Raw genomic sequence first — 17,219 nt, forward strand, 5'->3', positions numbered from 1 at the left:
CTGTCCTGCTACCTTCAATAAGATGCCAGCTCCAGATCTGAGCATCCAATCACTAGAGAGAGAGAAAGAGAGAGAGAGAGAGAGAGAGAGAGAGAGGGAGAGAGAGGGAGAGGGAGAGAGAGAGAGGGAGAGAGAGGGAGGGAGGGAGAGAGAGAGAGAGAGAGGGAGAGAGAGGGAGAGAGAGGGAGGGAGGGAGAGAGAGAGAGAGGGAGGGAGAGAGAGAGAGGGAGGGAGGGAGAGAGAGGGAGAGGGAGAGGGAGAGGGAGAGGGAGAGGGAGAGGGAGAGGGAGAGGGAGAGAGAGAGGGAGGGAGGGAGGGAGGGAGGGAGAGAGAGAGAGAGGGAGGGAGGGAGAGAGAGAGGGAGAGGGAGAGGGAGAGGGAGAGGGAGAGGGAGAGGGAGAGGGAGAGGGAGAGGGAGAGAGAGAGGGAGGGAGGGAGGGAGGGAGGGAGGGAGAGAGAGAGAGAGAGAGAGAGAGGGAGGGAGAGAGAGAGGGAGAGGGAGAGGGAGAGAGAGAGGGAGGGAGGGAGAGAGAGAGAGGGAGGGAGGGAGAGAGAGGGAGGGAGAGAGAGAGATAGAGTTTTGGTGGTAATTTTAAGTAATTTTGATAATTTCACAATGTTCCTTATGACTTTATAATTCCTTATGCCAAGTCAACGTTTGAAGAAGAGTTATGGCTCTGGCAGGAGCCCTTAAAGAGATGGTGGATGATACTGTGTACAGTAGTAGGCAACTACTGTATGGCTGTTACAGTATGAACGTAAAAGATGTGGATTCTCCCCAGATAGCAAGCGGATCTGGGCCATATATGGGCCGGAACTAAGCCACAGGTGCCAGATCTGGTCTGTATATGGCCCAGATCCGCTTGCTGTCTGGGTCATACTGCGTTTCACATAAATGCAGTGCATTACTTATGATCTCACCATCACCCATCCACCATCTCACCATCACCCATCCACCATCTCACCATCACCCATCCACCATCTCACCATCACCCATCCACCATCTCACCATCACCCATCCACCATCTCACCATCACCCATCCACCATCTCACCATCACCCATCCACCATCTCACCATCACCCATCCACCATCTCACCATCACCCGTCCACCATCTCACCATCACCCATCCACCCTCTCACCATCACCCATCACCCATCCACCATCTCACCATCACCCATCCACCATCTCACCATCACCCATCCACCATCTCACCATCACCCATCCACCATCTCACCATCACCCATCCACCATCTCACCATCACCCATCCACCATCTCACCATCACCCATCCACCATCTCACCATCACCCATCCACCATCTCACCATCACCCATCCACCATCTCACCATCACCCATCCACCATCTCACCATCACCCATCCACCATCTCACCATCACCCATCCACCATCTCACCATCACCCATCCACCATCTCACCATCACCCATCCACCATCTCACCATCACCCATCCACCATCTCACCATCACCCATCCACCATCTCACCATCACCCATCCACCATCTCACCATCACCCATCCACCATCTCACCATCACCCATCCACCATCTCACCATCACCCATCCACCATCTCACCATCACCCATCCACCATCTCACCATCACCCATCCACCATCTCACCATCACCCATCCACGTTTAACGTTCAATAAGCCAAAACCATGTCTGATGTTTGAGAGCTTGAGAATCTCTTTTCTCCTGCAGGCGTCATGGGAACGGGGGATAGAGGAACCGCCACCCCTCAGCCAATCACGCGGCTGCGCTTAATTGCAGCTGCTTTTTCTCAGAATAACTCTCTCTCTTGGTGCTCATGTCTCTCTCTTCGTGCTCATGTCTCTCTCTTCGTGCTCATGTCTCTCTCTTCGTGCTCATGTCTCTCTCTCCGTGCTCATGTCTCTCTCTTCGTGCTCATGTCTCTCTCTCCGTGCTCATGTCTCTCTATCCGTGCTCATGTCTCTCTCTTCGTGCTCATGTCTCTCTCTCTCCGTGCTCATGTCTCTCTCTCCGTGCTCATGTCTCTCTCTTCATGCTCATGTCTCTCTCTCCGTGCTCATGTCTCTCTCTCCGTGCTCATGTCTCTCTCTCCGTGCTCATGTCTCTCTCTCCGTGCTCATGTCTCTCTCTTCATGCTCATGTCTCTCTCTTCGTGCTCATGTCTCTCTCTCCGTGCTCATGTCTCTCTCTTCATGTCTCTCTCTTCATGTCTCTCTCTTCGTGCTCATGTCTCTCTCTCCGTGCTCATGTCTCTCTCTTCATGCTCATGTCTCTCTCTCTCCGTGCTCATGTCTCTCTCTCCGTGCTCATGTCTCTCTATCCGTGCTCATGTCTCTCTCTTCATGCTCATGTCTCTCTATCCGTGCTCATGTCTCTCTCTTCATGCTCATGTCTCTCTATCCGTGCTCATGTCTCTCTCTTCATGCTCATGTCTCTCTATCCGTGCTCATGTCTCTCTCTTCATGCTCATGTCTCTCTTCATGCTCATGTCTCTCTCTCCGTGCTCATGTCTCTCTCTTCATGCTCATGTCTCTCTCTCCGTGCTCATGTCTCTCTCTTCGTGCTCATGTCTCTCTCTCCGTGCTCATGTCTCTCTCTTCATGCTCATGCGTGTCTCTCCCTATCCTGGATTGGCTGGCTAAACAAACAGCATGTTCAATAACACCCTTAACAGTTTTGAAACACTTCCTGTTTAACTGCCCTTATGTGCCCCGACCTGCCCCATTCTTCCTGTGTGTGGGGCTCCTCCCTCTGTGACTGTGGCGTGTTTACATATAGGTGGTGTTGTTGTTGTTGTTGTTGTTGTTGTTGTTGTTGTTGTTGCTCATACACGCCAAGCCCTCTTGAAGTCATTGGCCTGAAGACCGTTTCCTCTCTTTAAAGATTGGGTACCATTCAGATGGTGACGTCTTTTAGATGTAGAGTTTGTTTTGGAGACACTTGTTTCAATGGAGGAACAGGCTGCCACAATTGGTCTTGATTAACATGGCTTTGATCAGAAATGTATATGAATTGCAGTTGAGGTGTTATGGTGCCTATTACACTAGCCAACGATGGTTGTATAATACCACTACTACCTCTAACAGTATGTAATAACATTTTCTTACAGCTTATATTATCAGTCTATAACATGGCGGGTGCTGATTACATGCAATCAAGTGATTTAAAAATGGTTCATCAAATCAAGACTCTACCTCTGGAAATAATGATGTAGTATGTAGTATGTAGTATGTAGTATGTAGGCTATTCCATGTGTACTTTGCGCAATTTTCCCCTTCTGATGTTTGCTTGGAGCTGGAAACGTGATCCACAGTCCCTTACGGGAATAGTGTAATAGTATACTTCCCAGAAAGATGATGCGATAAGGACGAGAGAGGAAACGTGGAAATGTCTCTCTTCCTACTAAACCTTCTCTCTTCTCTCTTCCTTCACTAAACATCCCACACGGGGAGCCGCCACGGATCCTGATTGACGTGAACAAGGACCCGCCCCCAAGCGCCACTGGCCTATCCCAGCTCAGAGCGAGGGCGAGCCTTCAGTTCCAACCTCTTTCACTCAAATAACACACACACACGCACGCACACACACACACACACACACACACACACACACACACACACACACACACACACACACACACACACACACACACACACGCACACACACACACACCACCAGCAGTCATGTGACGGTAATATAGTACAACTCCTCCGCCTCGTCAGTCAGTGTGATCGGTGTTGCATGGCCAGTCTCAAGGGCAGCCCATGCGCTTCAAAGAGCTTTCCTATCGAATGCAAAGGAAAAGTAAACCAATTGGAATACACGGGGATTGTAAACGCGTGATTAAATAAGGTAAGCTCAAATATGGAGTTTATTTTTTTTTATGAGATATTTTTATTCCACATATCTGGACTGAGCGTTCTTCCAGAGCACCATATGCTGCAGCACGCTGCTGCGCGGACGAAAACATGTTTACGTAGTAGAGAGACGCCGTGCGTGCTCATGCGTCTTATCCACGGGGATGGGCAGAGCTCTACAGTAACTATCATAATCCTGTATATGATGAGTTCAGATTTGGCTCACATCTGCATTCACTGAACGAGGCGAGACATTTTATGAAATTGTGACTCCTTAAATAATAATTTGCCCAATATGCGGGGCGATATCCGCAATGACATTGATTTGCAATTGAATAAAACCCATTAAAACCCACTCATGTACATCTGTACCCACTCAACATGTTCTGAATCAGGATTGCATGCGTATCATCTTCAGTATGTAATCAATCGAACTGATTCATGCTGTGTGTTTAGGGGGGAAAAAAAAGATAACGCAGACGCAGAAGGGATGAATGGAGAATAATGCTTAGATTTGCTGTGATAATCGCGTGCCTTTCCACGTGAAGTGAGTCGCAGTGATTGGAGGTGATTTATTGCGTTGTGAGTGTTGTGTAAAGAGCAGTTGTGAGTGTTGTGTAAAGAGCAAGCAGGTGATTTATGCACGAGGCGCGCACATTGCTCATGCCTGCCCCACGCGGTGTTGTGTTAATAATGTTGACAGTTCCTCTGGCGGGTTACTGTCGGTCACTAAGCCAAGAGGGGCCCGAGAAGGGGGCCCGAGAAGGGGACCGTCCAATACCGTGACCGTGCTCTGCTTTCCCTGGGAAAATAACCTTCTAGGACTGACTAGTTTATTATTATGTTACTTGGTTGTTACATACACTCGGTTGATTAAAAGATTAAAAGTGCATGCTGTTTGATATTTTTTCGCGTCAGTGTATTTTCATAATGCAACAAGGTTTTATTCATGCTTAATTGAGCATCTCATATATAACTATTTCAGTAATAGACTACAATTTCAATTCATTTGAGTCTCAAGGTCGGCTAATTGAGAGAAAGCGTTGCATTTCTCCAAAGGTGGACCAAAGGACATTTGGCAGGAATCTCCATTGCGTGATCATGATTAAGTTATTTTTAATAACGTTGACTCTCTGAAATACAAGTAGCGAAACGCCACAGCGGCTGAGTTTGCTCTTTATGAGCGACTTCATGCACGACAACCGCGTGTGAACTTGAAATGGAAGCTCATTCCGTTCCAGCAGCTCCATTCGGTTTCATATCTGTTTAGTTAGCATATAGACCTAGGCTGAATTAACGTTTTTGTCAAAGAAATGTATTTAGGAAAAACACTTTCTTGACTTTCTCTCTTTCTTTCCCCAAATTTATCCTGCAGACAAATCCTGACTGGAAACCTTTTCAACCCAATATTTTTCTTCCACTGTGAGAGAGAACAGCAGGTGTTTCGGTATCTCTCTTCAGTAGGAGAGACAACCTCACTGGTGACCCCTTCCTGGCTTTATTGGTCCTACTTTCACAGCGGCACAAGGAATAACCCCCCCGCCCAAAGTGCAGTGTGAACACGACCTTCTCCACACAAGGGAGAGACAACATTTTGGTTGTATCCAGGGATGGTAGACAACTTCCTGGTGAACGAGGAGACCTTTATGCCTTACGGTGGCTCCCTGCCTACCTACCGCCTGTCGGACATGGTGACGGACTCGGGCACCTACCAGGTGATGCCCTCTCCCTTCTCCGAGGACGACCTGAGCGAGTCGTCCAGCCCCCGGTCCTGCTCCAGCCCAGACTCCCAGGTCCTCAGCTCCAGCTATGGAAGCAGCTCCAGCGTCGAGAGCCAGGACAGCATCCTGGACTACCTGCTCTCCCAGACCTCGTTGGGCGGGGGCGCGGGCGTCCCCACGCCTCTACCCACCTTCCTGTGGGACTCCCGGCGGGACGCGCCTTTAAACCCGGACCCGGTGAAGGAGGAGAGTTTGGACTTCCCCGTGTGGTCCTCTGTGGACATGGACGAGCCGGCCGGCGTGTCCTTCCAACCCACCTTGGAGGAGATCGAGGAGTTCCTAGAGGAGAACATGGAGGTGGTGTCCATGAAGCAGGAGGCCAGAGAGGGGGCCCTGGGGCTGGGCCTGGGCCTGGAGGACATGCTGGGTCTGGGGGTCGGCCTGGAGGTGTACAGGGAGGGCTCTCCGGGGCCCCGGCTGGAGCCCGAGGCCAAGCATTCAGACCAAACCGTGCCCACGGCGAACACTGCTAACTCCACCACCGCCACCGCCAAGACCAAAATGTCACCAGCCAACACCTCCGCACAGGACTCCGGCACAGGCCACGATGGCGCCAAGAGGGGTGCGACCCCCAATAACCTCTCCGCAGAGGGCAGTGCCAGCGGAGGGATGCCAGTCATCCTCCAGATCCAGCCCGTTCAGATCAAACAGGAACCGGTCCAACCTCCTCAGCCGACGCCAGACATCAAAATCGCCCAGCTGCTGGTCAACATCCAGGGCCAGACCTTCGCCTTGGTGCCTCAGCTCCTTCCATCCACCAGCCTCAACGTCTCGTCCAAGTTTGTGCGCATCGCTCCCGTCCCCATCGCGGCCAAACCCCTGGGCAGCGGGGACGGGTCGGCGGGGGGCCCGGGAGGGGGGCTCCTGGTGGGGGGTCCGAAGTTCCAGAAGAATCCGGTGGCAGACCTTATCAAAATGCACAAATGCACTTTCCCCGGCTGCACCAAGATGTACACCAAGAGCAGCCACCTGAAGGCCCACCTGAGAAGGCACACGGGGGAGAAGCCCTTCGCCTGTACCTGGCCTAGCTGTGGATGGAGGTGAGTGGTTCGGTGGAGGACGAGGATGAGGATGAGGATGAGGATGAGGGAGATTACTTTGGGGCGGCTGTAGCTCAGTTGGTAGAGCGGGTCGTTCAATGATCGAAGGGTCAGTGGTTCGAATCCCAACTCCGACTGTCCACATGTCGAAGTATCCTTGAGCAAGACACCTAACCCCAAATTGCTCCCAATGAGCAGGTTAGCGCCTTGCAGGGCAGCTACCGCCATTAGTGTGTGAATGTGTGTATGAATGGGTGAATGAGAGGCCATTGTAAAGCGCCTTGAGGGCCGCTAAGGTGGAAAAAGCGCTATATAAGTGCCGTCCATTTACCATTTACTTTGTCATCATCCCACCAAACGTTCTGCTCATGAACATGACAGTGGTGAAGATGATGATGATGATGATGATGACAATTTTAAATGTACAAAAACAGTAGCCCACCAAAAAAAGTTCAAGCAGTAAAGTCCACTGCTGAACTGATCTCACAAATGCTCACACAATAATATAACAGCAGATATCCTGCAGGTTGGAAGTTCTAATGTTTACGAGCTCTTTATCTAAGAACAACATAGTCTAAGTGATATATGAGAGGTTATATAAAGAACTGTTTATTCAAGAGCTTGAGCAGGGAGAACCAACCCTCATAGGCACGCGTGTGATATGGACGGCACTTGACCCCAATTCGTTATTGGGGTTCTGCAGGAGGCCGTGGTCATTATTCGTCAATTGGACACATCCATTTGTATTCACAGTGTCACGTTCCTTAACGGAGTGAAGCTTCTGGATGATCATGACTGGCACTTGTATTGATCTGTTTCGTATGAGGTCATCAATTAACGTCAGCGAGAGGCTTAGTGTGGGATTGAGGGGCGATCCAGAGACCCCCATTAGATGGCTTCAATGACACTATTAGATATTAGATAGCTTGACTGAGATGAGCGCCGTCTGCGCCCACCACAGCTACCACCTAAATCCAGGAGATACAATCACTGGACATTTAATTGAATGGCTTGTTTCATTTTTGCAATCACTCACATTGCTAACCATGTAGCCTAGTAGCAAGTGTTATTGCCCTAAATGGGAACTGAAATAGCAAGATAAACCTCTGCAAAAGACAACCACAAATGAACCATATCACCCGTTAAAAAGACAACCACAAATGAACCATATCACCCGTTAAAAAGACAACCACAAATGAACCGTATCACCCGTTAAAAAGACAACCACAAATGGACCGTATCGCCCTTTTCAGATAAACATAAACAAACGCATGGCCCTCTGAAGGTCTTTCAACTGTCAAAAAAAAGATGGAAGTTTCAGAATGAAAACTTTCTGTCTTCTTCACCCAGTTCGAGATCCTGCTATGATCCTAATTTTTATCGTGCTGCATTCAAAGTGCTAATTGGGACAATGGCAAGCGATATATGTGCAGAGAACTGTGTCCTGTCTGTAGATTCCCACTTCCTGTGGAGCACACGGGTGCGAATGCCCGGTCTGTGAGGGGTGTGTGAGGATGGCGCGGGTGTCGTCTTTCTGCTGGTGTAAACTAAAACTGGGACACGGCATGTGGGTCGACATCACGTGGGGCGCAACTTGGGCGCCTCCTGTTGTGATTCAACAGCTGTGCAGTGGCTGCAGCAGTGTGTGTGTGTGTGTGTGTGTGTGTGTGTGTTTCCGTGCCAAGTGTATTGGTGTAATATCTAATCCTTGGATGTCTTCATAGCAGTTTCATTAAGTGTGTGAGACAAATGACATTTGGGAGTGTGATGTGTGTGTGTGTGTTTGTGTGCGTGTGTGTGCGTGTGAGTGCGTGAGTGCGTGTGTGTGTGTGTGTGTGCGTGTGTGTGTGTGTGTGTGTGTGATTCTTGGCCCTTGGTTCGTCTAGCTGATTTCGTGAGGACACAGGGTCAGGATGTGAGGGTGACAGTTTCAGGTGAAAGAGTGCAACCGTTCATATTATCTACCCTCTTCACAGCTCCCAGCTCACACACAGCTCCCAGCTCACACAGGGCAAGACGCATGTACGTTTATACCAGTAGGACATACAGTACCAGTACATTCATGCATGTGCACTTATGCACGTTGAAGTGGTAGCCACAATATGTAACTCCCTGTCGACACTCCGCTTGTATCCAGTAAATATGTTCAATCATTTATGGACTCGATGTATCTGTGTGCAGCAGGCAATCAGTATTCCTCCAAAAACCACTATACAGGTCTACATATATGATGCACCAACCTGGCAACCGGCCACTGCGGCACAAATGTGTTCCGGTACCCGAGCGGAGCGGGAAGCGTGTGTGTGTTCACGAGCGGAGCGGAGAAGCGTGTGTGTGTTCAGGGGTAGTCCGGGCTTTGCATCTCAATCTTACAAAAGGGTCTTGTCTAAACACATAAGACAGGACTTAGCTGAGACTGAAGGGTTGTGTGTGTGTGTGTGTGTGTGTGTGTGTGTGTGTGTGTGTGTGTGTGTGTGTGTGTGTGTGTGTGTGTGTGTGTGTGTGTGTGTGTGTGTGTGTGTGTGTGTGTGTGCGCGCGCGTGTGCGTGTGTGAGGGAGTTACAGAGCTTTGGAGAGTCAGAACCGGAGGAGATAAGAGAGAAGAAAGTAATCAGAAATAAGAAGAGAGCGAGAGAGAAAGAGAGAGAGAGAGAGAGCTAGAGAGAGAGAGAAAGAGAGAGAGAGAGAGAGAAAGAGAGAGAAGGGAGAGAGAGTGAGAGAGAGAGACCTAGAGAGAGAGAGAGCTAGAGAGAGAGAGAGAGAGAGAAAGAAAGAGAGAAGGGAGAGAGAGAGAGAGAGAGAGCTAGAGAGAGAGAGAGAGAGAGAAAGAAAGAGAGAAGGGAGAGAGAGCGAGAGAGAGAGAGAGCTAGAGAGAGAGAGAGAAAGAAAGAGAGAGAAAGGGGGAGAGAGAGAGAGCTAGAGAGAGAGAGAGCGAGAGAGAGCTAGAGAGAGAGAGAAAGAAAGAGAAAGGAGAGAGAGAGAGAGAGAGAGAGAGAGAGGCCAGTTTCAGCTTTGCACACAATCACTCTGAGGAAGTGAAATGAACAAAGGCCAAGTGTTGAATAGTTACCATGGATGTGAGATAGGAACGTCTTGGCTGGCAGAATCTACATGAGGGAGAGAGAGAGAGAGAGAGAGAGAGAGAGAGAGAGAGAGGGGGAGAGAGAGAGAGAGGGAGAGAGAGAGGGAGAGAGAGAGGGAGAGAGGGAGAGAGAGAGAGAGAGAGAGAGGGAGAGAGAGAGAGAGAGAGAGAGGGAGAGAGAGAGATCATTTGATGATTTCTTTTTAATCACATGGTGGCTGGATGCTCACAGAGATCCTCCAGGTACAGTATTGTCATGTCACTCAGACCCTCACTCAGGCACACGACAACATCCTGGTCACCCCCCCAGTTCACGCTCTGTATTCCACTCAAAGCCTTCCTCTTAAAAGACAGTCACACACATCATAACACTGAAAATACAATGAAACATACAGAACCTACTTCCCCCACATCAATATCACAGCATCATCAAGTCCAGAGGCGCTCTCTCTCTCTCTCTCTCTCTCTCTCTCTCTCTCTCTCTACCTCTCTCTCTCTCTCTCTCTCTCTCTCTCAAACACACACACACACAGTTTCAGGTGTGAAAACAAGTGACACAGACACACACACACACACACACACACATCTACCACTAGAACCACTGTTATTCCTTGTGTTGAGTCAGTGTGAGGAATGAGGTAGGGGACTCCCTGGGGGGTTCTGGGAGTAGTGTGCCCACACATGAGGGGAATGTTGAACAGGGAGAGGCCAGGAGAAGCCAGCCCCCCCCCACATACACACACTCTCACACACACACTCACACACTCCTCCAAGGCCACCGGCTATATAGATTAAAAGAAAACAAAGTAATGCATTGCTACGGTTTGTATTGAGCTGTAAAATATACCTCAGATTTGTCTCAAGATAGCAATTCAGCACGTAGACCCACTCCAGCAGGCCTGTTAGCGCTGAATGGTTTCAATATGGGCTCCACTGGCGAGTATCTGCTAGGCGTTTATAGCATTCTTAAGAGTTGCTGGATAGTGTGTCATGACACAATTGGAGCAGGCGTCTCACACACAATGAAGCATTAGTATCTTAATGCTCTTATGCTCTCGTGAAGTGTAGTAATACTGTATAATAAGTGCGACATTTTGAATCCCCCCGTTGGAAGCTTAATGAATAGTCTAAACTGAAAGGGCATCACAACTTAAAAAGTCTGACTCCGCTCGTTCATGTCACTGTACTCTACAGTCTGTAGTAGTTAGCTGTTAGCCACAGGCCAAGGCTTAAAAGTCTGACTCCGCTCGTTCATGTCACTGTACTCTACAGTCTGTAGTAGTTAGCTGTTAGCCACAGGCCAAGGCTTAAAAGGACGAGCCTCTCTTGCTGTGGTACTGGGGATTTTATCTGTGTGTGACAGATAGTAAAGAGGACTCTACTCCGACTCTGTAAGTGTTGCCGCTTAATTATAGGGGAGAGTTTGCATCGATTCATCATCTTGTCAGGTCAGGCTGTAGCTAACATCTGGGAAACAGCGCTGGCTCGGGAGAGACCGTTTCAGAGAAATAGGTTGACGGGAAGCCGGAGGTCTTCATGCTGCCCTTCTAGCTATTATCATTGAAATGTGGTGTTGTTCTTAAGGCCTCGTTCACGGCCTTCTTACCAGTGTTTAACATTAGAGATGTAGACTAATGTAGCATTGTTTAACATTAGAGATGTAGACTAATGTAGCATTGTTTAACATTAGAGATGTAGACTAATGTAGCATTGTTTAACATTAGAGATGTAGACTAATGTAGCATTGTTTAACATTAGAGATGTAGACTAATGTAGCATTGTTCTCAAGGCCTTGTTCTCATTCTGTCAGCATCTATTCATACCTTATAGCATAACAGTACAGTACGTCAACATTGTTTGTGCATTAGCATTCGATTTAGCTTTGAAATATAATACACTGTATTATGGTGGGTAGGGATTATAGTGGGTTTGCTGCTCTGAAGGGTTGGTGTGAAAATGAACGGTCTCTTGGTACATTGTGTATTCATTTGAACACTGTGGCGCTGCCAACATTGAATACAAAATCACATCCAATAAACCCAGCTAAAGGCAGCGCTGCCACTGCCAAAGTTCTAACGGATTGTTCTTTGCAATTTCCTAAACCCAACCCTTATAAAACCACCAATTTATTCTGACAAATATTTGCGTGAGAGCTGCATTTGGAACTAATTGTTTTCTTTTGGGTTTGTGCAAATCATTGATTGGAGCCAAAGTCGAATCACTTCCATATTTTGTGGAAACCCCAACGGACATTTCTAATGCACTGATGAGACATGGTACCTCCGTTCAGACAAACATAACTGACCTGTGTCCCTATTATCTGTCTCGTCTGTCCCAGGTTCTCACGGTCTGACGAGCTGTCAAGACACCGTCGGTCCCACTCAGGGGTCAAGCCCTACCAGTGCCCCGTGTGTGAGAAGAAGTTCGCCCGCAGTGACCACCTATCAAAGCACATCAAGGTCCACCGCTTTCCACGAAGCAGCCGGACAGTGCGCACGGCGAACTGAACCGGGAGTACGCACACACGGACACGGCCAAGAGACAGAGAAAGGGAGAGAGTGCATGTGTGCATTGGGATATTGTGTGGATGTGTGTGTGTGTGTGTGTTTGAGAGTGTGTTTGAGTATGTTTGCAGAGCAGAGGAAACGCACACCGTAGACTATCTCAGTGAGGTAACGAGCGGGTATAATCCGGTAAGACGAGAAAGCACGCGCCCCGTTTCTAGAAGCAGTCAGAATGGACTCGTCCTATTAAATCACTCGCATCTAGAGACGGAGAGTGCGCTGTCGTTTTACTGGGGTTTGAGTATGTGACACATAGAGAGTGAGAGAGTGTGTTCAGTGTGTGTGTGTCTTGTCTTTTTTAATGTCGGTGTGATTGTGTTTGTGGTAATTTATTGTACAAAGGAAAACCAACATACATACGTATGGTTTACCATCTTCTCATCAAGTTGTTGTTGGTGATTTTGTACCGTACAGTATGTTGTACACTTAGGTTTCTCAGTCTTTTTTCTTCTGTTTCAATGAAAGATAAGTTCAAGATAATTCTTTTTCATTCAAAGCAGAAATGTATAGTTGCTTCAGTAATAGTCTTGTTTCTATTTTACCTGGATAAAAAACTGCCTTTTATCTTTTTAAGAAGCGCCTATGTCTTGGACATTCCTCATCTTATGCAATGTTTAGGAAGTCAGGTTAAAGTTTCTGTGGAAACTTTGTCCTTGTGTTTTTTGCCTTGTGCCGAAACATTGAGGTTAGTGAATAGCTTACTCATTCAACACACTGTTTATGCAAAGGGTGAGGTGGAAAACTATTGTCATTTCTGGACATGAACTACTGATAACAGAAATAAGGACAAGTTACTATAAGCTACTGGGACTCTTCTCCAGAACCTGCTCCAATTCTGATAAAAAATGGACAAAAAAAAGCAAAACTAAACGCAACAAAAAATGTTATACGCACAGTAAATGATTGTCAGATGTTTAAACAGGCCTTCCAATCAGTGTTAGATTATTTTTGTTTCATTTAACTTTTTATTCAAAAGTGAATAATGTGTATTTGGTCTTTTTTGTATTGGTAGCTCAAGTCGTTTTTAAGATTCCAGTCTGGCCTTAAACTACCACAGTATCCTTACTAGGGATTTTTTCCATCAATAATACTTATTTGTTGGAAATAAAGTGTCTCAACCATTAATGGTTAGAGAGATATTTTAAAATTTGCTCAGTACACAAACCATGAAGCTGAATGTCTCTAATTGTTAATTACTGTACTCTAATTTCTTTGCTGTCAACACAGAATCTGCCTCAGCTATCCAATCTGTTACTGGAATACCCACAAGCCTTTGCCCTCACCTTGCTATGATAGTGTAAGATCTTTAATGTGGACACTACACACCACGGTGCTGAAAACCCAGAACAACGGCCTTCTGGAGAAATGTATTCAAAACACCCTTTTTGAGGCCATGACAGTTAGTTTTTTTTTGTATGTCCTGTTAGCTCTTGAACGTGTGAGTGCTCTATGCCACGCCCTGTTGTGAATATGTACGGGTGTGCGAATGACCGTCCATACATATTTCTTGTATGTTCTCAGACAAATTGCAGGGGTACACAATATTGTACATCATTCCTTTCATTCAATTTTTGAATTTTGAATGCTTGTTTAAACACAGGTGTTTTATCGCATCCTATGAATGTATGTAAACTGTGTACATAGCTGCATCCACATGAAACACACAAAAGACTATTCTGATAACATGTAGGCTATCTTAAGTCTGTGGTTGTGAAGATTTCTAGTGTAAACCATAAACGTGTATATAACATAACATTTCAGTACATATGAATATATTATATATTTTTCTTTGTTCTACCCAAGATGCATTTACAAATAAAAACGTAAAGAAACGAGCATGTGAACTTGTGTGTCACTTCCTGTCCACATGTTGTCGTTGTTATATCAGACTGATAACTATCTGATCATCAATGTTAAGAATCAGCTGCTTCTTGAACCTTGATCTGATCATTGCGGAATATGCTATGATTACAGCCCTGACATGGAATCATTCAACAGATTGAATTCTAAATAAACTTCTTGGCACCACTTCAACCATTATAAAACCAATATCCCTGTAGTGGTTCATAAGGATTTAACTTTCCAACAGGCTCTTGAGAAACCTTTAGTGTGGTGTGGATTGCTTGTTGAGTCTTGTTTGGCCTCACCATTGAAACCCACTCAATCTTCTCACCATCTTGATACAGTATATGCACCAAGAAAACAAGTCCCAAAAGACCCACCAATACAACAATAATGTCATCAACTGAAATGATTCAAACTGGTTTTAGCATTTTATTGGGGGCTGGTTCCTATACATCAACCCCCTCCGTGCCAACCCCCCCTCCTAGAATCCCAAAGAGACCAAAGATGTGAGTGTATGAGGAGAAGCAATGTACCTCATTCTGAAAGAGAACAAAGATGTGAGTGTATGAGGAGAAGCAATGTACCTCATTCTGAAAGAGAACAAAGATGTGAGTGTATGAGGAGAAGCAATGTACCTCATTCTGAACATCCAGTCCCTGCCAATGCCTGGTGGGCGTAATGTACAGTAAACATATGGACACCATTTCAGATTTACGACCTCTATTTACGTGATTTCCATTTTTATCACCAGCCGACGCAGCGGTTGATATAAGGCAGGCAGACCGGGCTGTTGCGGCACCTAATGTTCCATGTGCAAAAGTTGCTGACTCACCCTGCATAAGGAGACGGTCAGAACGCTGTTATGGACAGGAGGGCGTGATGCATCAGGGGGTAGAGAGGGGGGGGGGGGCGTCCTTAAAAAGCTAACATTCACTCTAGAATGAGTGTGGTGGAGTGAGATGGGTTTGTGTGTGTGTGTGTGTGTGTGTATGTGTGAGAGAGAGAGGGGGTGGGGGCGTCCTTAAAAAGCTAACATTCACTCTAGAATGAGTGTGGTGGAGTGAGATGGGTTGGTGTGTGTGTGTGTGTGTGTGTGTGTGTGTGTGTGTGTGTGTGTGTGTGTGTGTGTGTGTGTGAGAGAGAGGGGGGGGGGGGGGGTTAGGTAAGCTCAGGGGGATTATTTGGGATCTTAGAGAAAGGAAAGGTGGGGTGGTCTGGGTAGCAGAGTCAGATAATCCATCCCCCACGTTGTGTCTCTCAGTAGTGGAAGTACATCTCCTCCCCTCCTGGGTCATATTGTGGTACATCCCAACCTCTTACTGATGCAGTCTTCTCTGGACCGTACCACTGCTTTCTCTATTTAGGAGACGGGAACACAGAAGTCCTATACTCCTTCCTCAATACCTCAGGCAGCCAAGATGTCAACGCCAAAAACATCTCTGCTTGTGAAAATATGACAAGAGAATGGAAAATTGTCTTAGGCATGGTCACAATTTTAAACTAGTAAATTGGCAAAACATCAACCTACTGCACTACAATGGATACCTCATGACATACAGTATTAATCATTATGAAACTCATTATTACGTCATCTACATTCTGAAGTAAATTTGAACTATTGTATCCATGAGTTCAGATAGAAAAGCAACCATCTGTCCTCCTGTGGAGCCCTCTGTAGACCAGCCGTGTGTCTGTGACCTCATTTCAGAGACACTGTGTACACTCCCAAACATCTGGTGACATACACACGAGGGCATAGATCCCCACGTGCCATATCTTATCAGTGTTCTCATTGACTTTATGGTGTTCAGACAACTCCAAGGTCACCTTTTCATGAGAGAAAGTGTGATCTGAACGCAGTGGGGCCCTGGCGGGGGGAATCGCCTGGACGATTAATTGATTATGGGATGTGGGGAAAGAAAGGTGTGAAGACCTAGAGAGGTATATACTGTACATTCTACAAATGTCCTTACTAGGGGGCGCCCCGGTAGCTCAACGGGCTGGGGCGCTTACCATGTAAAGGGTGGTCCTTTCCTCAGTGGCGTGGGTTTGAATCCGGCCTTTGCTGCATGTCTTCCCCTCTCTCTTTCTCTCTCTCTCTCTCTCCCTCCCACCTTTCCTGTCTGTCACCTACACTGTCCTATCATAATAAAGCAGAAATGCCTTAAAATATATATATATAAGAATTCTTATACAAATGTCCATACTGTACTGTAAATCTATGGACATTCATACAGTGAAAGAACAGTGCATATGGACATTTGTGTGTGTGTGTGTGTGGTCGTGTGTGCGTGTACCCAACAAAGTTGGCACTGTACCAGTTCCTAGAATTGCCCAGGCCATTTCTAACCATGGATGTTCTAAACAGGTGTCCCCCATTTCCTGTTAGGGGGGAAATGATGAAACAATGGACTGCTCTTCCACCAAACCCTGGGCACCTTGAAAAGTCTCCTTTTTTTCTATGATGAAACTCACCCAGTAGGCTCACACTATCACTTCTGCACATTCAACCCACAGCCCCATGGTGGCGGCGGACATTTTCCCTCAAGCCATCTCCTTGATTTTAACCAGTGAACCAGAGGTAAAAACACTGCATATTACTTACAGGAGTAGTAAAAGGAAAATGCATGTTGAGCTTCTTGTCTTTGAAATCGAGAGTTTAACATTTTTCAAGGTGCCCATCCACATCCATTGTATGACGTAAACGGTGGTAGAGCAATTATCAGACTTTCTCAAAAGTGCTCGTTTTGTCAACGTTTTGATCTGAACCATTGTATATGATCATAAGTAACCTTAAAACAGGGCTAAACATGCATTTTCCCTTTACTACTCCTTTAATAATGCTTTCAAGCTATTCGCAGAAAGACCACATCCTGCTCCTATCCCACCTCGACTGAGTTCAAGGAAACCTCTTAAAAATAAAAATAATAAAAAAATGTATGTATTATCTATGAAACCTGGCGAGATATATTTGACCAGAGCTCATTCAACTGAGCGTTTACTCTGAGTGATGAAATGTCGGTTGGGAGAAACACATCAACACCTA

At 46.7% G+C, this 17,219-nt stretch overlaps 2 protein-coding genes across 3 annotated transcripts in view; one reads left to right on the plus strand and one right to left on the minus strand.

Annotated features, from left to right (window-relative positions):
• Positions 1-12,205, minus strand: part of cfap100 (cilia and flagella associated protein 100) — a 30,487-nt gene extending 18,282 nt beyond the window's left edge. For both annotated transcript variants that reach the window (XM_084445639.1, XM_084445641.1), the window contains exons 1-2: positions 12,070-12,205; positions 9,753-9,789 (exon numbers count right to left, since the gene is read on the minus strand). The gene's annotated coding sequence lies outside the window, so the exon portion shown is untranslated. The remainder of the gene's footprint in view (positions 1-9,752; positions 9,790-12,069) is intronic.
• klf15 (Kruppel like factor 15) lies at positions 3,729-14,138 on the plus strand. Its single transcript, XM_084445642.1, has 3 exons — positions 3,729-3,856; positions 5,237-6,682; positions 12,103-14,138. The coding sequence occupies exons 2-3, from the start codon at positions 5,472-5,474 to the stop codon at positions 12,269-12,271; spliced, it is 1,380 nt and encodes a 459-aa protein (XP_084301768.1). The 5' UTR covers positions 3,729-3,856; positions 5,237-5,471; the 3' UTR covers positions 12,272-14,138.
• Positions 14,139-17,219: the final 3,081 nt, after the last annotated feature.

The sequence above is a fragment of the Borostomias antarcticus genome (assembly GCF_949987555.1).
Source record: "Borostomias antarcticus genome assembly, chromosome: 11".
Lineage (NCBI taxonomy): Eukaryota > Metazoa > Chordata > Actinopteri > Stomiiformes > Stomiidae > Borostomias > Borostomias antarcticus.

Excerpts from the sequence above, each read along its gene's own strand:
- klf15 (XM_084445642.1), top strand. The coding sequence starts at position 5,472 with ATGGTAGACAACTTCCTGGTGAACGAGGAGACCTTTATGCCTTACGGT. Across the intron at positions 6,683-12,102 it reads TGGCCTAGCTGTGGATGGAG|GTTCTCACGGTCTGACGAGC; the intron begins GTGAGTGGTTCG and ends CGTCTGTCCCAG.